The 20,308-nt window shown below is 39.9% G+C and overlaps 1 protein-coding gene across 1 annotated transcript in view; it reads right to left on the bottom strand.

The window, feature by feature from the left end:
• Positions 1–20,308, bottom strand: part of LOC122797818 (extracellular calcium-sensing receptor-like) — a 98,423-nt gene that overhangs the window by 68,102 nt on the left and 10,013 nt on the right. The window contains exon 2 of the mRNA XM_044066340.1: positions 12,549–13,367. Coding sequence (XP_043922275.1) covers positions 12,549–13,367 — 819 coding nt within the window. The remainder of the gene's footprint in view (positions 1–12,548; positions 13,368–20,308) is intronic.

The raw sequence follows: 20,308 nt of genomic DNA, 5'->3' as shown, positions 1-20,308 counted from the left end.
AACCATGATAAAAGACAAATTATTATTCCAGGGATAAAAATTCAAATGGGGGATATTCCAGGGTGACTCTGCCACCGGTGCTTTTTTGTCTTGCCTTTAACCCATGAAGCTGTCAGTTCTATATCATATGAGCGAATTGCACAAATTGCGAACGCTCATAATATCGAACGTACTGGACCTCAAACTTCCTATTGTGGGGGGCTGTGCCCCCCACACCCCCACTAAATATATATTCCAACTCCAAGATCTCACTACAGTGAGGAAAGGGCAAATATCCCATTCTTCACTGTAACGCAATCTCAGAAAAAGCACTTCGAGGTCCAGTACGTTCGATATTATGAGCGTTCGCAATTTGTACAATTCGCTCATATGATATAGACCCAAAGCTGTCTACTTAACAGATTAGTTCATGGCTACAATTTGGCTCCCAGAAAACAAGAAAGTATAAAGACTTCTCAGCTTCTTTTTGTAGATGATTTAAAATTGAATAGCTCATCAGATGTGGAACTGAAAGCACAACTGCAAATGGTCAAAATGTTTTCAGATAATATAAGAATATCATTTGGTATTGATAAATGTGCAAAAACAACCTCTAAAGCAGGAACAAAGTCCAAGCTATAAACCAATTTGCTTTTCCTGTCCTAGCTTACAGTATTGGAGTGATTGACTGTTTCCAAAAGGTGTTGGATAGGTTGGAAAGGAAAACAAGAAAGATGCTTCGTGCTTATCAAATAATTTATAAAACTCAGTGTATACCAAGACTATATATTCCCCATTCTGAAGAAGATATGGGCCTCCTCGAAACTGATTACATGCATATATCTGCAGCCTTGGAACTGCATACATATCTGCTGACCTCACAAGACCCAAACTTTGTGAAAGTTTTAAAACATGAGGAGAATAAGTCCAAGATAACTTCCACGCTTAGTTTAGCAGAAGCATACCAGTATCAAGCGGGAATGGAAATCAAACCAGAAGTAGATAAAAATCAGGCAGCAACTGAATGTGCCAAAAAACAAAACAAAGAACATAAGGTGGAGGATCAGATGGGAAGACAAGAAATGTGGAAAATTCATAAATCCAATTGCAAGTATAGAAAACTCTTGGAACAGCCTCATATATTGAAAAGGATCAAAGACAGGAATGGTTAAGGACAGGTACGTTTAAACCAAAAGATGAAAGGTTAATATTGGTGGCCCAAGACAGTGCCCTATGTACACATTGGTTTACAAAGTCTATTGAACATGTGAGAAAAACAGACAGATGTAGGTTTTGTAAAACGGAACTGGAAACAGTCACACATCTTTTTGCTGGTTGTGATATACTAATGGCAGAAGGCCTGTATACTGAAAGGCATAATAATGTGACTGGACTGTTACATTGGGGATTGTGCAAACATAATATTGAAGTAGCTGAAAAACACTGGAAACATGAGCCACAATGCATTTTAAGAAAATTATGAAGTTTATATCATATGGGATCACCCATTACCAACAGTTCAAAAACTAAATGCAAGAAAACCAGCTATAGTAATCCATGAAAAGAAGACAAAAGTAGCATTGATCACCAAAGTTGCTAGACCCAGTGACTACAGTGTCTTACATACAGATAGATGCAAAGTCATAAAATATCAGGATTTGCAGGTAGAAATGAGAGAAATGTGGAAGAAGGATACCCAGATAATCCCAATAGTAGTAGGAGCAATGAGTCTTATAAAAATAATTTACAATTGTACTTAGATGCATTACCAATACATGTAACTATATGAATTGCAGAAGGAGTCATTACTGGGTACATTGTGGGTGCTAAGAAGAGCACTTCTGGCTAAAGTCAAAGATTGAAACAATACTAATTTCATGAACTTGACTCATACTTTGACTTAAGAATGGGTCCATTCCCATCATGGTATTAGAAACCCAAAAGACTCAGAGAAATTAAAAAAGGGATACCAAAAAAGAACTGTCTAAACTCTTTTAAGACAAGAAATTGTGTTCAAAATGGACTGGCCATGCATATCAGGTACAAGACTGATGGTGAAGTATACCTTTAAAGAAGGAAAAAAGGCAAACATAGAACTTGCAGTTGTTTTTCATACACTCTAAACTAAATTCCATTAACACATGCAAATAACTTTAAAGGGCAACTGTAGACTCCAGTGCTAAATTTAAACAGCCCTCAACCAGAATGGAAAGTAAGGAAAAAGTACAGTTTTGCAAGTTGAACTTACCATAACATTAGATGTTTGAATGATCACTGCTACAGTATCCTTAGCTATATGGGTTATATCCTGGCAAGGATATAATAGCCAGATAGCTTCCAAAGCTTCAGGGCACCTTCCACACACATAAAACATTAAGCAGTTTGAGCTAAGGTGACTAAAAACAAATTTGGGCATGAAGCCCTTCAGCGCTTTACTGCCAACAGAGAGAGGGAGAAAGAGCCTTGAAAGGACAATGCTAGAAACAAAAAATAAATGTCCACACCCTGGCATAAAAAAACACATAAAAAAACAAGGGGGATGGAGGGAGGAAGCAGCTACTGCAGCAATGATCATTCGAACATCTACTTTTATGGCAAGTTCAGCTTATACATCTGTGCTATGTTCATCATATTGACCACTGCTACAGTAAGTAGACTTAGCTATATGGGTAGATTACCACATAGCTAACTACATTTGGGAGATGGAAGGAGAAGTGTCCAGGAGCCCCTGGAGAATGGTCCTAGCAAAGCTTGATCTAGACCTAAAGAAAGAATCAAGCTTATAGTGCTTTGTAAAAGTATGTACAGAGGACCACGTAGCAGCTTCTAGAATACTCCGAGAATCTAACCCTTTCCAAATTCCATACATGGTAGAGTGGGCCTTGACCCTGCCTGGAATAGATTTGTTATGGTGAGTATAACAAAAGGTAATAGCCTTAGTGAACCATTTGGAAATAGTCTGTTTTAACACAAGTCATCCCTTCTTTTTACCTTCACAAAATGGTTTACTGGAAAAGTTTTACTGGGAAAGTTTACCCGGAGTCTGCCACAAATTCTTTTGAGGGAAAGGTTAGTTTTGTTTTTTTGTTTTTTTGCTTTCTTGTATTTTGAAATGCTTCATTGTATTCTCCTATCTTTTATACTGTGAAATCACAGTTGTGATTCTTGTGAGTCACACAGAAATTAAGGTTTTCTCATCCTCCTACCCTGGTGCTACTGTGTGTTTAAACTTAACTGTCTTTCTAGTTGCCTGGTCTTTATGTTAATTTGACCACGTATCTTCTTCCCCCTCCTCTTTCAGTGGCTATTGTGAGTAACACAAAATTATCATTTTGTGAAATCACTGCCGTTCATCTGTTTAAATTTATTGGCCATCCCACTGTATTCTGCTGTAGAGCCAGAATACAAAGCGCACACCCCTTCCAATCTAGCTCTCTCTTTTAAAATGAGTGACTCTCCACTTGGGTAGCTAAAGCTTATGTTATCCCCTCTTTCATATCTAACTGTTTAGTGCACATTGTAGCTCTTAGCAACATCTACTCCAAGACCAACAATTATTATTGGAGAACCCACATTCTGCCTCGCAGTAGTCATCTTGTGATTAATGCTTCTGTTTTGCTCCAGATGAGAGATGGGGCATAGTGGCATTATTTCCTGGTGGCTACTGATAACTGAAAAGTCTAATAACTGCTTCATACATGCCAACTTGGAATGTGTGCTTATACTTTGTTCCTGATGAGAGAAGGAGCAGAGTGCATTTGATTCCTGTCTGTTTCTGATTTGGCAGTGAGTGTCTGTGTTTTACCTTCCTGATTGGTCTGGTTGCTATTCAAGGCATCTACAAGGAAAAGGTTACAACAAGCCTACACACTCTTGCATTATCTGAAACAAGACTGTTGATAACCAAAGATCCTGTGGCCTGCTTCTCATCTAAGGGTTGGTGCTACTGTTTTACTTCTGGTGAGAGAAAAAGCAAAGGAGTACCGTATCCCAGCAGAGTGAAGCTGTGGTAAAACCAACACTAGTAGTACCCAGGCAGTAGCCATTTATGCACCTCCCCTCTTTGCATCATTCTTGACAAGCTAATTATTTCTTTTCAGTAAGTACCGCTAGATTTGCTGTTGCCTAACCCAGCTTAAGAATACCTACCTAAATACTTAATCCATAAATCAACAGCATCTACTTATTAGTTCCCCTCAAGTCCTGTTTGGCAGTATCTTATATAGATACAGGCACCTTGAGTTGACATTTTTCCTGTAAAAGCACCAATGAAATTTCACCAGTACCTAGCTGCATACAGGGCAACTAGATTGTAGTGACAAGGAATTCCCCCACAGTTGCAAACCGGATTCTCCTGACATTACTTTATATTCTGACTCCAAATGTCTAATCAACAAAAAAGGGGTCTATTGCCATGGATATAAACTTTCCCATTATCACCATTACCAGCTTGGTGGGATCCAACCCAACACTCTCATACTAGGTGACTTCAACTACCCCTCCATCAACTGGGAAAACTACTCATGCTCCAATGCACTGGCCCAGTGTTTCCTGGAATTCATCAGTTCCAATGCCCTGGACTAGCTCATTCTTACCCCCACTAGAGGAAGCATCTTCCTTGACCTGGTTATTGCTAACATGGGCAACCATTGCTCTACACCAATAGTCAATTCCTCCCTGGTTAGATGTGACCACAAACTAATCAACATGAAAACCCACATCTCACCCACACCCCCCGCAAAGGTATCCACCATGAAAAACTTCTCCAAAGCTGACTTTGTACTTCTAAAAACAGAAGTGGCACCCATGTCAATGGAAAATAGATGCATAACTGCCAAATCATATACCAGTGCACTGTATGAACACATACATAAATGCATGGAACTAGCCATACTCAACAGAACCAAGAGGCTCTCCTCCAACAAATGGAAGCCAATCTGGTGGTCCTCTTCCATTAATAAACTCTACAACAGAAGGAAGTAACTGTTGCTGAAAAATGTGAAGTCCCAAGAGTAGAAAATTTCCTTATTAGCCTAAACAAAAAATTGAGATCCCTCATCAAAACCTCCAAGGCCAGCTATGACGGCAGAATTGTGGCAGACACTAAAAACAACCACAAAGCCTTCTATAGTTATATCAAGAATATCCACGGCAATACCCAGATTTGCTCTAAGTTACTGCACAATGGTACCTCCTCTACTGAGCCAACAGATATTGCCAACATACTAGCCAACAGATTCAGTGCCAACTTTACCCCTCCCCCCAAAGGACCAATCTATGTACCAGAAGAATGCCAGGCACCCAGCATTACTGCAGCACAGGTTAAAGCTGCATTGTCTAAGGCCAAGACTACAGCTTCCATGGGACCCAACAATATCCCTGGCTGTGTTCTACATGAATTAAAAGTGAACTGGCATCACATCTGTGTGCCTTGTTCACTCACAGCCTACAGCCTCACATCAGGCTTTGTCCTTACCTAATGGTGCATTGCTACAGTCATCCCTCTCCATAAAGGAGGAGCAACTACAGACCCTGGAAATCATCGCTCCATTAGTCTGATGAGTCTGATATGTAAGGCTATGGAGCGCATCATCATGGACCTAATTAACAAAGGTATAGGGAATTTCCAAACTCTAGACCTTACACAACTTGGTTTTGTGAAAGGTAGATCATGCCTGCTCAACCTGGTTGACTTCTTTGAGTAGTCTCTAAAGCTGTGGATGAGGGTAAGGCAGTTCATACAGCCTACCTCGATCTGGCCAAGGCCTTTTATACCATTCCTCACTCAGGAATTATCGAGAAACTCACCAAACTAGGCATCAACCCCTATATCATTAGGTGGGTTGCAAATTGGCTCACAGATAGAACCCACAGTGTGAAAGTAGCAGACTCCAAGTTGGACTGCCGACCAGTCACAAGTGGAGACCCACAGGGATTGGTCCTGGGTCATCTCCTGTTTGGCATCTACTTCTCAGACGTCCAGGTCAACATGGAGGGACTCTAGCTGACCAAGTTTGCAGATGACTGCAAGCTGGGAGCCATTATTAACTCCCCAAGTGATGCAGACATCCTACAGAAGGGCCTCACTGAGACCAATGGCTGGAATAGAAACCATAGCCTTAAGCTCAATGCCAAAATATACGTTGTCATCCCTTTTGGGAAAAACTCAGTTCCCACTAATTACCACATCGATGGGAGCCCACTGAACACTGAAGGCATTATAAGATATCTGGGGACACAGGTTGATAGCAACCTCTCCTTCGACCACCACATTGCCACTGTGGTCAAACAGTCCTTCTATGTGGCACATCTCATTACCAAGGGTTTTGCATCCAGGAAGAAAGAGGTCATCATTTCTCTCAACTCTTCCCTCATTAGACCAATCATAGAGTATAATGCTCCATTTGGAATGTACCTCACTAGACACCTGCAACAGCTGGAGAGGCCACAAAAGTACCTCATGAAGAGGATCCTAGGCCTTAAGCACATGTCCTACATGGACAGACTAAAAAAACTCCAGCTATTCTCTGTCTACTAAGAGGTGATCTCTGCTTAACTTACAAATCCATGTCTGACCCAGCTCTGTTAAAAAATGCTACATCTAAAGAAATCCCAATCACTCCACACCACACACTCCAGAGACCTCAACCTCATTACCACAATCAACAGAACATGCTGGAGGGACAAGTTCATAACCCAGAGACTTCCCATGTTTTGGAATAGACTCCCCATACATTTCAAGCAGAGCACCTCACTGGCCATCTTCAAGAGAAATCTTGATGAGTGGATGGGAAATAGAAAGTTCACCCCGGGGATCACTCCAGTGGCTCTACTTAATAGTGGCACTGGGAACTAATGTTGGGAGGCACAATGACAGGGCACTTCTATGGGCTAGGCTTATAAAGGCTCCAGAGCCATTAGCCTAGTACACACCTATGAACCTATAAACCGATGGAGCCTCTACTTCTAAGCCCATAAGACAACCCACCACACAGTCCAACATTATGATCATTGGATACACCATTGTGAGACACACTGATGTCTCTATCACCAGGTTGAGTAAGGTGAAAATCATGGTCAGTTGCTTATCAGGGGTCAGTATACTCCACATTACACATGCACTCAGGTCATTGGAACAGAAGTACCAGGATGACTCAGTCATAGTCCATGTAGATGTAAATGACCTGAGATGTACCTCCTTAGACTATATGAAGAAAGACATCATGGACCTCTGAGAATATGTGCCCCACATTGATATGAGCCTAGCACTGAGCAGCATTTTACTTTCTCCAAGGATGATGCCACAATACAAACAAAATATGATTGAAAATAATAATTGGCTTAGTGTTTGGTGTCATTCAAAGGGGGTGCAATATTTGTCAGCATGGAAGGAGATGGTCAACAAACCATGCTCCATTGCCAGGGATGGCCTGCACCTTTTAGTCTTTTAAATATTAGCTAACACATTGTCCTCCCCATAGAGCCTTTATTAGGCAATGCCAAACTAAAAGTATGGCTGACATAGCAAATTAAAACCAAGAAAAATTAAAGGTATTACTGCTCAGTGCTAGGAGTCTAAACAAAAAACTCCACTTCTTAGAAGACTGACTCACCCTAGACATGCTGACATCTGTGCATTCACTGAGACATGGTTTAAGGCTGCAGAGAGCACACTGGCAGTGCAAGGTTATAATGCCTTCCACACATTTAGACCTGGTCCTGCACATACAGGGACTAAAGGTGAAGGTGTCTCGATCTACAACAAAAATAAATATACCTCAAGGTTGGTCAAACAGGACAATGCACATGAGCTTCCCCACATTCAAATTCCAGTAGGCAAAATCCCATGCCATTTCCTTGTAAGCTATAGGTCCCCCATGACCAAGGAATCCCATAACATGTATTTAAACTTATTGGAAACACTCACCATCCAACCCAATAGCATATTAATGGGCGATTTTAATTACCCACTGTTAACTGAGAATCATATATGGCACCCAACGTACAGGCACAGAGATTTAATTAGGAGGTGCAGCACCCAGCAGGATAAAATCACTCTCATCAAACTAAACAAACAACTCAAAACACAAATAAATTCTACCAAAGTCAAATCTGAGGTTTTGGCCTCCCAGGCTATGGACAGCCACTAGGCATTCTTTAGTTATTTCGGCAACCTCAAAGGCAATACACAGTTGTGTGCAGAGCTCATTCTTTATGGAGCCATATATACTGATCCAGAAAATATAGCAAACTTACTGGCTAACAAATTCAGCTTCAACTTTACCCCTCTCTTCCCCTTAACCTTTCCTTAGGAATACCATCAAATATAACTCCCTCTGCTATCACCAGGGGACAGGTCCTTAATGCTCTCTCTAAGACCAAGAACACAGCACCAATGGGCCCAGACAATATCTCAGGATGCCTTCTAAATAGCATGAAACATAACCTATCAGGCCCTGAGGAATTGCTGTTTCATTATAGCCTCCAAATAGGCTTCATACCTCATGAATGGAGAACAGCTGCAGTCATCCCTCTGCACAAAGGTGGGCTATCTATAGACCCTGGAAACTATAAGACCTATAAGTCTCACTAATCTCATATGTAAAGCCATGGGAAGAATTATCATAGAAATGATCAATAATGACATAGAAAACCTCCAGACACTGGACCCAACCCAATTTGGTTTTATTAAAGGCAGGTCATGCCTACTCAACCTGGTGGACTTCTTTGAGAAGGTCACCAAAGCAATAAATTACAGCAAAATGGTTCACAATGCTTACTTTTACCTGGCCAAGGCATTTGACGCAATGCCCCACCCAGGTACTATTGACAAACTCAAAAGGTTAGGTACAAACCCTTATGTCACCCAGTGGATAGCCAACTTGCTCTCAGACATTACCAAGGAAGTTAGAACTTGGGAGTTCACCTCTACAAAGAGCCCAATAACAAGTGATTTTTACTGTAAATACTGTCATCTGTAGTGTGTAACACTAGATAGGTAGGGGTTCTAATCTCACTCCGGTCAACTTAGGGTGTGTTTGTGTGTGTGTGTGTGTGTGTGTGTGTGTGTGTGTGTGTGTGTGTGTGTGTGTGTGTGTGTGTGTGTGTGTGTGTGTGTGTGTGTGTGTGTGCATTCACCTGCATAACAAAGGGGAATCCCACATTTCAATGGGCCTATACTTTTGTACCCCAGGGATCAGTCTTGTGGCCTCTACTGTTTGGGATATACTTTTCTGAGATGCAAGTCAAAACCAGTGGTCTGTGGCTGACCAAGTTTGCAGATGACTGCAGGCTGGACACTGTCTTAAATTCCCCTAGTGATGTGAACATCCTCCTAGAGGGTCTTACCCAAACTAATGACTGATGCCAGAAGCATGGCCTCAATCTGAATGCCATGAAATACATCATTATCCCCTTTGGGCAAAATGGTGTCCCCACTATTTATCACATTAATAACAGCGTACTAAGAATGCAATCAGTCATGAGGGACTTGGGCACCCAGGTTGATAGCAACCTGACATTTGACTACCACATTGCCTCCATTGTACAGAAGGCATTCTACATGGCCCACCTCATAAATAAGGGTTGGCCTGGAGACCCTTATAAGCTTAGCCAAGAATTTTTCCCATGTTCCCACAAAGTCCAGCAGGGACACAGGTGGGATTCCAGGGGTGTATTTTCTGTTTCCCATCCAGTTGTCCAGGTTCCTCTTAAAGATGGCTAGTGAGGTACCATGCTTGACGTGGAGTGGGAGTCTATTCCATAGATGTGAGAGTCTTTGGGACACAATTCTATGCCACCAACAAATTCTATTAATGTTATAGACCAGGTTGAGGCCTTGTGTGCAGGTTGCATGAGTGAAGTTTGACTTACAGATATGCAACTCCATCAAGGCTGGGTATGAGATGGCCTTGCATGCCAGACACAGGTCACCTCTGAGGAGTCTGCATGAAACTGAGTAGAGAGATAGGGCTTTTAGCCTATCTGTGTATGGTAGATGTTTGAGGCCCTGGATTCTCCTGGTGAGGAACCTCTGTGTTCTCTCCAGCTGCTGCATGTGCTTTGCGAGGTACATGCCGAAAGGTGCGTTGTACTCAATAATGGACCTTATAAGGGAAGAATACAGGGATGTTATAACCTCCTTGTTCCTGGATGAGATACGCTTACTTATGAGGTGGGCCATGTAGAAGGCTTTCCATACCATGGAAGCAACATGGTGGTCAAAATTCAGGTTGCTATCAACCTGAGTCCCCAAATCCCTCACAACTGATTGAGTGCTTAGGACAATGTTATTAATGTGATAATTTGTGGGGCTGTCACTCTCCCCAAAGGGGATGATGATGCATTTAACATTGTCTTTTTTCAGTGTGTTATCAATCAGCTAAAAATTGTCAGTACTGTCCTGTAAAACTTTTTGGGAGGATGACTAATAAAATAATTGTCATAATAAGTGTTTTTAACACTTAGTTTTTACAACCCATAGGATAAAAGGTAAACACCGATTCTGTACTCTCCTTGTTGATTTGACTGTCTATGCCCAGAAATATCCACAGATATGGCACAAAAATCACCACCCAACATAAAACCAGCCTGTAACATGAGTCCAGATCTGACACCAGGCAGAATAGAAGATCTATTGAGTGATGCATTATTTGACCCCCTTCTTTATTATAGGTTTACACGTAGTTTTTAGGGTTACATCTAGGAGAGTTTTAAGGAGCATATTCCACATTCTCATTTGTCCCAAAGCACTGTCTAGGTACGTGACTGGCTCAAGGTCACACAGAATGCAAATGAAAGGGAATCAAATCCTTTTCCACACGAAATAGCTTATTAATAGTTCATAACCTTAATATTCTGCCGTAACTAATGGCACAGCAGAAGTTGTTAGAAGAACTGAGGACAGATGGACTGGTTAATATACATCAGCACACCTATCGTAAAAGTAGAATTGTTATTATAAACACAATTTTAATGGAAATGTTTTAAGTGAATGCAAAGTAAACTTCAGGCTGATGTGATCAATATAGACTTTATTTCTACATTTGATAGGATAGCCCATCAGTTATTAATTGAAAAAAGATTAATTTGGGTATTTTAAACAGTTTTATAAAATAGATCAGTGAATAGCTGACATGCAGAACTTCGTGAACTGGACTATACAAGCTATAAGGCAAAGGTTCTGGGTATGGACAGGTTTCTCCTCTGGATTCATCTTTTGCACCTTATTAATTTATGGAGTTGGACATTCTCTCTAATATGTTTTACAGTCTGTATTTAAGCAAATAATGAGAATGATCATCTGTCAGTTCATTTCAAAATAATCAGCTGTCCCTTAGTTTGTCTTTTAAGTTAGTTGGCTGCACTTTTTTCAATGCTGCTCTGTTGTTCTGTAACAGAAAGTTGAATACATTAAGAGAGTATTTTGATTTCAGATGATTTAGAGTTAACAAAGCCCTAACAATCACCTCTGTGTTTTGCAGTTTATTCACCTAATTATAAATAAAAAAATAAAAACTAATATATTATTACTGGCCTTCTAGGTCCAAAATATTATTTAACTTCCTCTTTCTTTCCCTGCTCCATAAGTCCAGCTGCATGACACATCTGTGCACCCCATCAGTGCACGACACACTTACATGAAAACTAGCAATGTGTATTAGGGCTCAAATGCCCTCTCTGTGAAATAATATTTATTTAAATACATTCTGAATTATCTGTTAAATTTTACACACACACACACACACACACACACACACACACACACACACACACACACACACACACACACACACACACACTCCTTTTCCACTCACTTATATACAACTGCTGCCATTGTATTAACTTACCCCTGACAGTGCAGTGAGATCATATCAATATTTAAATTCCAGTAGTTATTTATTTACCTTGTTATTTATTTGTGTTACTATTTTATTATCATAATGATTCATTGTTACTCATTCATTTCATTTCATTTTTCAATGAAAATGACAGTCAGTATACTACAAAAACATTCTGTACCATTAAATATTATCACACCATTACCAGTGCCCTGCAATTGCAAACTAACAATCAACACTGAGAAATGCTTGCTTTTAATTGTTTTAGTAGGGTCTTCTTTTTGATGAATTAGCCACTTCATCTGGTTATCATTTTTTAGTGAAACCACACTAAAACTGAAAAACTCACTCAAAAGTAGAAAAATCAGTCCAGGCCACCAGTAAAAACGTAGAAACTTTATATAAATCCACAATAAAATTCACAGATGAGCGCTTTCATCTCCTGCAAGACTTCATCATCTGATGAAGTCTTGTAGGAGACGAAAGCGCTCATCTGTGAATTTTATTGTGGATTTAAATAAAGCTTCTACATTTTTACTGATGGCCTGGACTGATTTTTCTATCTTTTTTTAGTGCCCATGGCAACACTGCTATAGTTAGAAAGAGGAGTACATATAGCCCACTTCATAATGTGCACCCCAAATACAGTATACATTTTGGGTGCTTTTCTTTCTCAATCCTATAAACAAATATAGAAACAAACTATTTAAAATATAAGTTCTGCCTTACCTGCCATGGTTTATACTGATGCACGTCTGCACATGTTCTGTTTTTAAATGGCCCATTCCCAGGTATACATGCATGTAGGTCCTGTAATGCTTGCACTATAATGTTGACTGCATTATAAACTGTATAATCTAATGACTCCACACTCAGGTCAAGTAATTTCTCTTCTCCTGTACAAACATTGGGTCCAGCTCCATATATCACATCTGTTGGACTTTTACTATAGTTTTGCCATTCGCAGTGAAACTTTTTTGCCCAAAATTCCTTAATAAAAATATCATTAGGAAATCTAAAAGGTTGAATGTACTTGAAGTAATCTTTAAATTTAGGTATCTCTTCAATGCGGCTGAGAACTCCAATAGTACTGTTTAATGTTTCCCAGAATATTCCATTAGAAAACATGGCAGAGAAGTACCATCCATCAACTGCAATCCACAGTTTCTCTGTGATGTTGCTTCTTGCAATCTCTTCCATTACTGGCTGCAGGCTTTCTCCATAGGAAAATGCTAAAACAACACTTGCTGTTGATTTCTTAATTATGTTGATAACTTGGCGTGTCCTCTTCCCATTGTATGTTACTGGTATGGTTTCTGAAAAAGCTAGGCAAACACCAAACCTGGAAATCTGTTCTGCTATGCCCTGGCTGTGCTGTGAGCCATAATCACTTTCGTCTGCCAAGATACCAACCCATCTCCAACCAAAATGTGCCAACACATGAAGTATACAAAAAGAGGAAGCTGTAAGAGTTTGAGCAAGCCCAAGAAATGTAGACAGCAACTGCCTGCTACTACTCTGAGCATTTTCCTTGATAGAATATGTAACCTGAAAAAATTTTTTTTCACATTAGAAAAAGCTTAATGTCAAGAGTGTGTGTGTGTGTGTGTGTGTGTGTGTGTGTGTGTGTGTGTGTGTGTGTGTGTGTGTGTGTGTGTGTGTGTGTGTGTGTATTGACTCATAACAGCATTAGAAACTAACACCATTGCACATATTTTCTAAATGAAGGTAGCTGGAACACGTCTCTTCTAAATGTCCAAATACAAACTGTTCACTTTAATCATGCAGGCATAAGAAATGTGTACTGAAAAATGGCATGTTTAAGTCCTTTCACAGAACCATTACATTAGGTCATAGGTTCACAAGAGGCTGTTAGTATCACTGTGAGCTTCCCTCAAACCAAAGAAAAATTATTGAGCCTACCATAGACATTTGAATATAAAAAGTATTTTACACATAAACATGTACATACACACACACACACACACACACACACACACACACACACACACACACACACACACACACACTCACACATGCACACATATATACATGCGCACACACACACACACACACACACACACACACACACACACACACACACACACACACACACACACACACACACACACACACACACACACCCTCATGCACGCACACATGCACACACACACACACACACACACACAATGCCCCAACATGCACAGACTTGAAAAAAATATTCACTTTAGTATATTACTGATTTACATTGATTTACAATCAGAGAAATGCTCAGTAACTTAGTCTTCTAAATCTAGGCTGATACCCCCTAATAAAACAATATTGAACAGTTATATCCTTAAGCACAAAACATTTTCATAATTGAGGCTGGCCTCCCTATTTGAGAAATGTTCCATTAAGCAAATGTCTGGCTTCTCAATCTACAGTTCACAATTTATGTTTTTTAACAATTTTTATTAACACAGCAAAACACTAACTTCAGCAGCAACAATAATCAAGCAACATAATGAAATTATCATCATTACATATTAATAGATTATCTAAAAATGTTAGATAATAACGTGTCCATGATATTATAAAAGATGCATGACTCTAACTTCAAATTCCAACAGTGTAGAAACCTGTACAGCATCTAAAAGAAAGAAGCGAAGTCGAAAAATTTTGCAAAAAAAGAAGCCGTGGTTGAAAGGTCCTAGAGACAGTGTGCATTCAGCTGTGATGTTTAGGGGTAAATGTTGATGTTTAGTGTGTATAGCATGTCACTGCTCATTTATTCCCTATATTCACTATCCTTATACTCATAATTTAGCTTTTAAACTCCATCCCTGCCCCCTTTAAATATTTAGTTAATCAAATATGTCTGCAGGGACTTTTATCATCTAACAACTTTTCCGAAACCAGTAGACAAGACTATACATTGTAATACCATCTTTACATATTAACATTGTTATGTAGTGAGTCAGAGGTTTAGTTACTCATAACCCCACTCAACAAAGCATTTCCTAGAATGTTTGTAATAACAGTGCAGTTCTAAAACATACATCATTAAGGGTTTCCTGCCCACATGAATTAAAGCAGATATATCCAGACATTTAGAGTACTGATTTGCACACCAGTTCTTGATGATTATATTATCTACTGGATGTGCATTCTGCTTTCCTAGAAAATTAGGCACACAGTGTTTACTCTTTTGGCCTATTTATATGTTACCCTGGCAGCACCTGCAAAGGTTCTTGGCTACTCTGTCTGCTCCCTCTTGATACAATCTCCTCTTTCCATTCCTTACTTTCCACTTGTTTAGCTCCTTGCAGCTCTCTTCTCACCTAACCCAGATCCTATCAGTTCTGCTATTCCTCAGCTGCTGTGTTCCCCACTTCCAGATGTTCCAGGGTTTTTACGTCCTAGATCTGGGAGCTACCCACCTACCAGATCTGTCTTTTGGCCAGACTATAATAAAGCTATTGCTAAGATCTAGTGTTCAACTTCATTCACAACTCACAATTCACTGCTTACAGTCTCTGTCTTAACCTCTGGCCTCTTTTCAATTCTTGCAACTTTGACATCTTCTTTACTTGTTCCATCAGTTACATTTTAGAACAGTGCTCACTTGAGAATATCCAATAAGACACAGTTAATCCTGTGAATATTTTGAAATTCATTGCTGCAACCATACTGCACACCATTTTCCATCTAGGACACATTGTTATTGTGGTATACTGCCTCCTAGTGACTGTTGTGGGGTGTGTGAAGCTGCAGTTCCAGGTTATTCTAGGAGGAGGATCTGGCTTGACCTAATTGGAGGAAGCCATGCCCATCTTTCTTATGAAAAGGAGGGTCAGAGATATATAGAGAGAGGGAGAGAGGAGAGAGATGAGAAAAAAAAGAGAAACTAGAAAGAGACAGGGAAAAGAGAAGGCTGAGACAAAAAGGAGACAGAGAGATAGGGAGATGTGGGCTTCTGTAGTAGAGAGAGGAAGTACTGTGCAGAAATACACAGGCCAAGAGCCCTGTACAGCATGACACCGAGCACTGGAAGTGTTGACCTCTCTGGTAAAGAGAGAATAAGTACTGAACAGACACACAGGCCGGGGAAGGGCTATGAGCAGTAAGGCATTATTTTCTTTTGACATTTTGAGGTGACATGTCTTAATATAGCAATTAATCTTGCATCTCATTTTCATATGGATAACTCATTGTAAATAAAGTGTACATAGCTGCTAATATTACAGTATTAAAAGGAAAACAGAGTGACAATTCACTGATATTACAGTATTAAAAGGAAAAGAGAGTGACAATTCACTGATTGGTCATGGTATATAATATAAACAAAATACTAAAAACGGTGCCACCTTAGTAATGCGTGCTAACCCTAACCCTCCCATGACCCTAATCCTACACCATAATTAAAAGAGACTTTCCATAATGCCACAGCTGTTCAGACAAATTAGGTCTAAATGTTATGGCAGGGTTTTGGTTTAAAGATCACAAAATAGAAATCATTTTCTTTTTGCAATTGGTTTAAAGATAGCAAAATGGAAATTGTTTTCTTTTCACAGTCTTTATGTAAGCTCAGTGTTTTAATATGTATGTTCAAAATGTTTTTGTCGATCTTATACGTTCAACATTTTGACATTTTGATCAGTCACTCTTAGACTCCTTTGGGCAGTATCACCTCTCCTTCCCCTACTCACTGACTTGCCTCTGTCAAATGTTCTATATAATTTAACAGTTTCTTTTATGAGCACCAGAAGAAAACACAATTTTACAGAAAACTGTGTGCAGAAGACTGTAAAATCAAATGCAGAAAAAAATTAGAGTAATAAATAATTTTTTTGTGATTGGATTAAAAGGAAGGAAAAGTATTGAAAAAATGCAAATGAAATAAAAAAAAAGAAGCAAAGGTATTTTTTAAGAGAAAATTGATATATAGGTAAAGATTTTCTTTTTGGTAAATTTGAATGCTAAACTTGAAATACTTGCTTTTCTTCAGGCTCATAGATATTATTCCAGGCCAAAATCTCTGTGAAATGTGATGTTGGTCATCTGTGAGTCAGAACATTTATTTCTTTACTTGCTTACTTATTTTATAGGTTCATAGGTACATAGGATGATACTAGGCTATTGGCCAGGAGGCCCTTATAAGCCTAGCCAAGAATTTCCCCCATGTTCCCACAAATTCAGCACCTGTTTTACCTGTCCAGCAGGGACACAGGTGGGATCCCAGGGGTATATTTTATGTCTCCCATCCAGTCATCTTATAGAGGGCTAGTGAGGTACCCTGCTTGACATGGAGAGGGAGTCTCTTCCACAGATGGGGGAGTCATTGGGACACAAATCTATCCCGCCAACAAGTTCTATTAACGTCACAGACCAGGTTGAGGCCTTGCATTTGGGTTGTGTGAGTGGCGTCTGACTTACGGATATGCAGCAACTCCATCAAGGCTGCGTCTGAGATGGCCTTGTATGCCAGACACAGGTCACCTCTGAGCAGTCTGTATGAGACTGAGTAGAGGGACAAGGCTTTTAGTCTATCTGTATAGGATAGGTGTTTGAGACCCTGGATTTTCCTGGTCAGGAACCTCTGTGGTCTCTCCAACTGCTGCATGTGCTTGGCAAGTTACATGCCAAAGGGGGCATTGTACTCAATAATGGGTCTGATAAGGGAGGAGTACAGGGATGTTATGACCTCCTTGTTCCTGGATGAAATACCCTTACTTATGAGGTGGGCCATGTAGAAATCCTTCCATACAACAGAGGCAACATAGTGGTCAAAAGTCATGTTGCTATCAAATTTTCTGCCCAAGTCACTGGTTTTGGCTTGCACATCAGAAAAGTATGTCCCAAACAGTAGAGGCCCCAAGACCAATACTTGGGGTACGTTGCTTGTTACAGCTCTACTACTAGAGGTGGCTTTCCCTATTTTGACTGAGTGGGTTTTATCAGTGAGTCAGTTAGCTACCCATCTGGTAACATATGGGTTAATGCCTAGCTGGGAGAGTTTATCTATTATGCCCGGGTGGGGAATAGTGTTGAAAGCTTTTTTCTAGGTCAAGGTAGGTGGTATGCACAGTCTTCCTCGCATCCATGGCTTTGGTGACTGTTTCGAAGAAGGTGACCAAGTTTAACAGGCATGATTTCTCTTTGAGAAAACCAAACTGTTTGGGATCAAACGTTTAGAGGTTGCCAATATCCTTCTTTAACAGGTCCATGATAATGCGTTTCATGGCCTTGCAGATCAGTCTAGTTAGGCTGATGGGCCTATAATTGCCTGGGTCACTGGATGCTCCACTTTTGTGTAGAGGGATGACAGTGGCTGTCCTCCATTCTGCTGGGATGAAGCCGGTGCACAGGCTTTGAATGAATAGAGTGCCTAGTGGTGCTGAGAGCTCTTACCTGAGGTCATGTAGAACACAGCCAGGGATGTTGTTAGGTCCCATGGAGGCTGTATTTTTTGCCTTTGAGAGGGCATTAATGACCTGCTCCCTGGTTATGAGGGGGGGCAGGTATTGGGGATGTCCTGGTTTACTGATGGGGTGGACAGGGGGGTGAAGTTTTCACTGAACTTGTTTGCCAGTAGGTTGGCTATATCTATGGCATTTGTGTATGCGGTATTCTTGACCACCAACTCAGAGTAGATTTGGGAGTTACCTTTGAGATTGCAGACATATGCAAAGTAGGTCTTGTGATTGTCCTTAGTGGATGTGACCAATCTGGACTTGAACTTAGCCTTAGAGGATTTCACCAGTGAACTTATTTGCTTGTTCAGACAAAGGAGAGATAGCTTCCAACTTGGCACCTGCTCTTTCTTGGCACTGGACAGCAATCTTTCCTTTTATTATAGAGTCTGTTTATTTCTGCTGTCCACCAGACAAGTTTACTCTTTCTTGAGGAAGATGATTTGGTCCTGTCAGGTATTGCTGAATCCATACAGCTATATAGGTGCTCATATAGTTTTTTGGTGTAGGCTTGGACATTAGTGCTTGTTGCAACTGAAGAGATGGTGGTTGTGAAGCTGCTTGTATCTGCTCTCAGGGTGTTGTAGTCAGATTTGGAAAAGTTTTTTTGTTCAACCCTGGCAAGGGTGGGGGGGGGGGTCAGGTGAGATGGTGACTTTGAAAGTGATTGCTTTATGGTCGGATCTTACTAAGGAAGATGACACTGTAGGGATGCTACAGTGGCTACTCATGTTGGTTAGTACCAGGTCCAGGATATTTTCACCTCTTGTGGGGGTGTCGACCAGCTGATCCAGTGCATTGGCATCAATGAAGTCAAGAAGTCTCTGGGCATTTGTGTTTGAGCTAGAATAGGTCTTCCAGCTAATAGTTGGGTAGTTAAAGTCACCCAGGATCAGGGTAGAGGGTTGAATCTTGATGGATTCAAGTAAGTCCAGATAGGTGGAGTGGGCCCCCTGAGTCATGGTTGAGGGTCTGTAGCTAGCTATGGTTGAATAAGCGTTTGTTACTTATTTATGTATGTATGTATGTATGCATGTATTTAGTTATTTGTCTAAGTTGAATAGGAAAGTCCAACTAGGTAGAACTCCATTGCCAGCAGAGTCTCAGGGACAAAAACCCCATGGTTAACTTGCATATATTATATAAAAACTAAAAACATTTTTATACGTGCAGTACATTTTCACATGAACAGTAGACATTTTTGCATGAAAATAAAGGGGTTACATGTACTGAACATAGTAAAAGAAAATTACATGCACTGTATAAGCATAATTAGAAAATGAGTCCAGAAAATAAACCCACCAAATCCAAGGACAAATGGATCACACAACAATAACGTAAAGAGACTTCCAACCACAAGTGTAATCCAAAACATGGTCAGGGTGATATAAAGAACTGTTTTAATTGTAAATGGTAAACGAATTTGCAAGGAAACATCCTTGCTTCTTCAGACGTTTAATGAAAAACAATACATAAAATTGCGCCTTTTATTTAAAAAATCAGACCTCCAATCCCACAAAGGGAAAGAAGATGACATCATTCTGCTTGCACTTACTGCAAAATCTCTAAAAGCAACATTGTTGCTTAATAAATAAAACACTATTATATTACATTATACTATATTTAAAAGATTATTTCTCTTCCTTGAGTCAGTTTCTATATTGATACTTCATCGTATAAAAGCAGAAACATAATTTGTTACATTATACTATATTAAATGCAACAATGTTTTGAATAGCACTGTTTCTTATTGCATGAATAAGCTTTTGTTGTAACTACATACTTTCTCAGCATGAAAACTAATATACTGGCATCCTAAAAAGAACAAAGAAAAATAAGAATAAGAATAAAAATAAAAAAGTGTCTTGGGCAAAACTAATGACAAACAACGCAACAGTACTATACAGATAGTAATAATTTGAGTTAACATTAAGACTGAAAGAAAAGGTAGGTTGATAAATGATAGGAAAGACAGCAGAGGAACAGAGACTGGGGAGGGAAGAAGGCAGTGAGAAAGTGAATTTTGAGAGTTAA

This window comes from Protopterus annectens, chromosome 3.part1 (genome assembly GCF_019279795.1).
Source record: "Protopterus annectens isolate FY-2018-M chromosome 3.part1, PAN1.0, whole genome shotgun sequence".
Lineage (NCBI taxonomy): Eukaryota > Metazoa > Chordata > Ceratodontiformes > Protopteridae > Protopterus > Protopterus annectens.
This window is presented reverse-complemented; position numbering and strand designations above follow the sequence as displayed.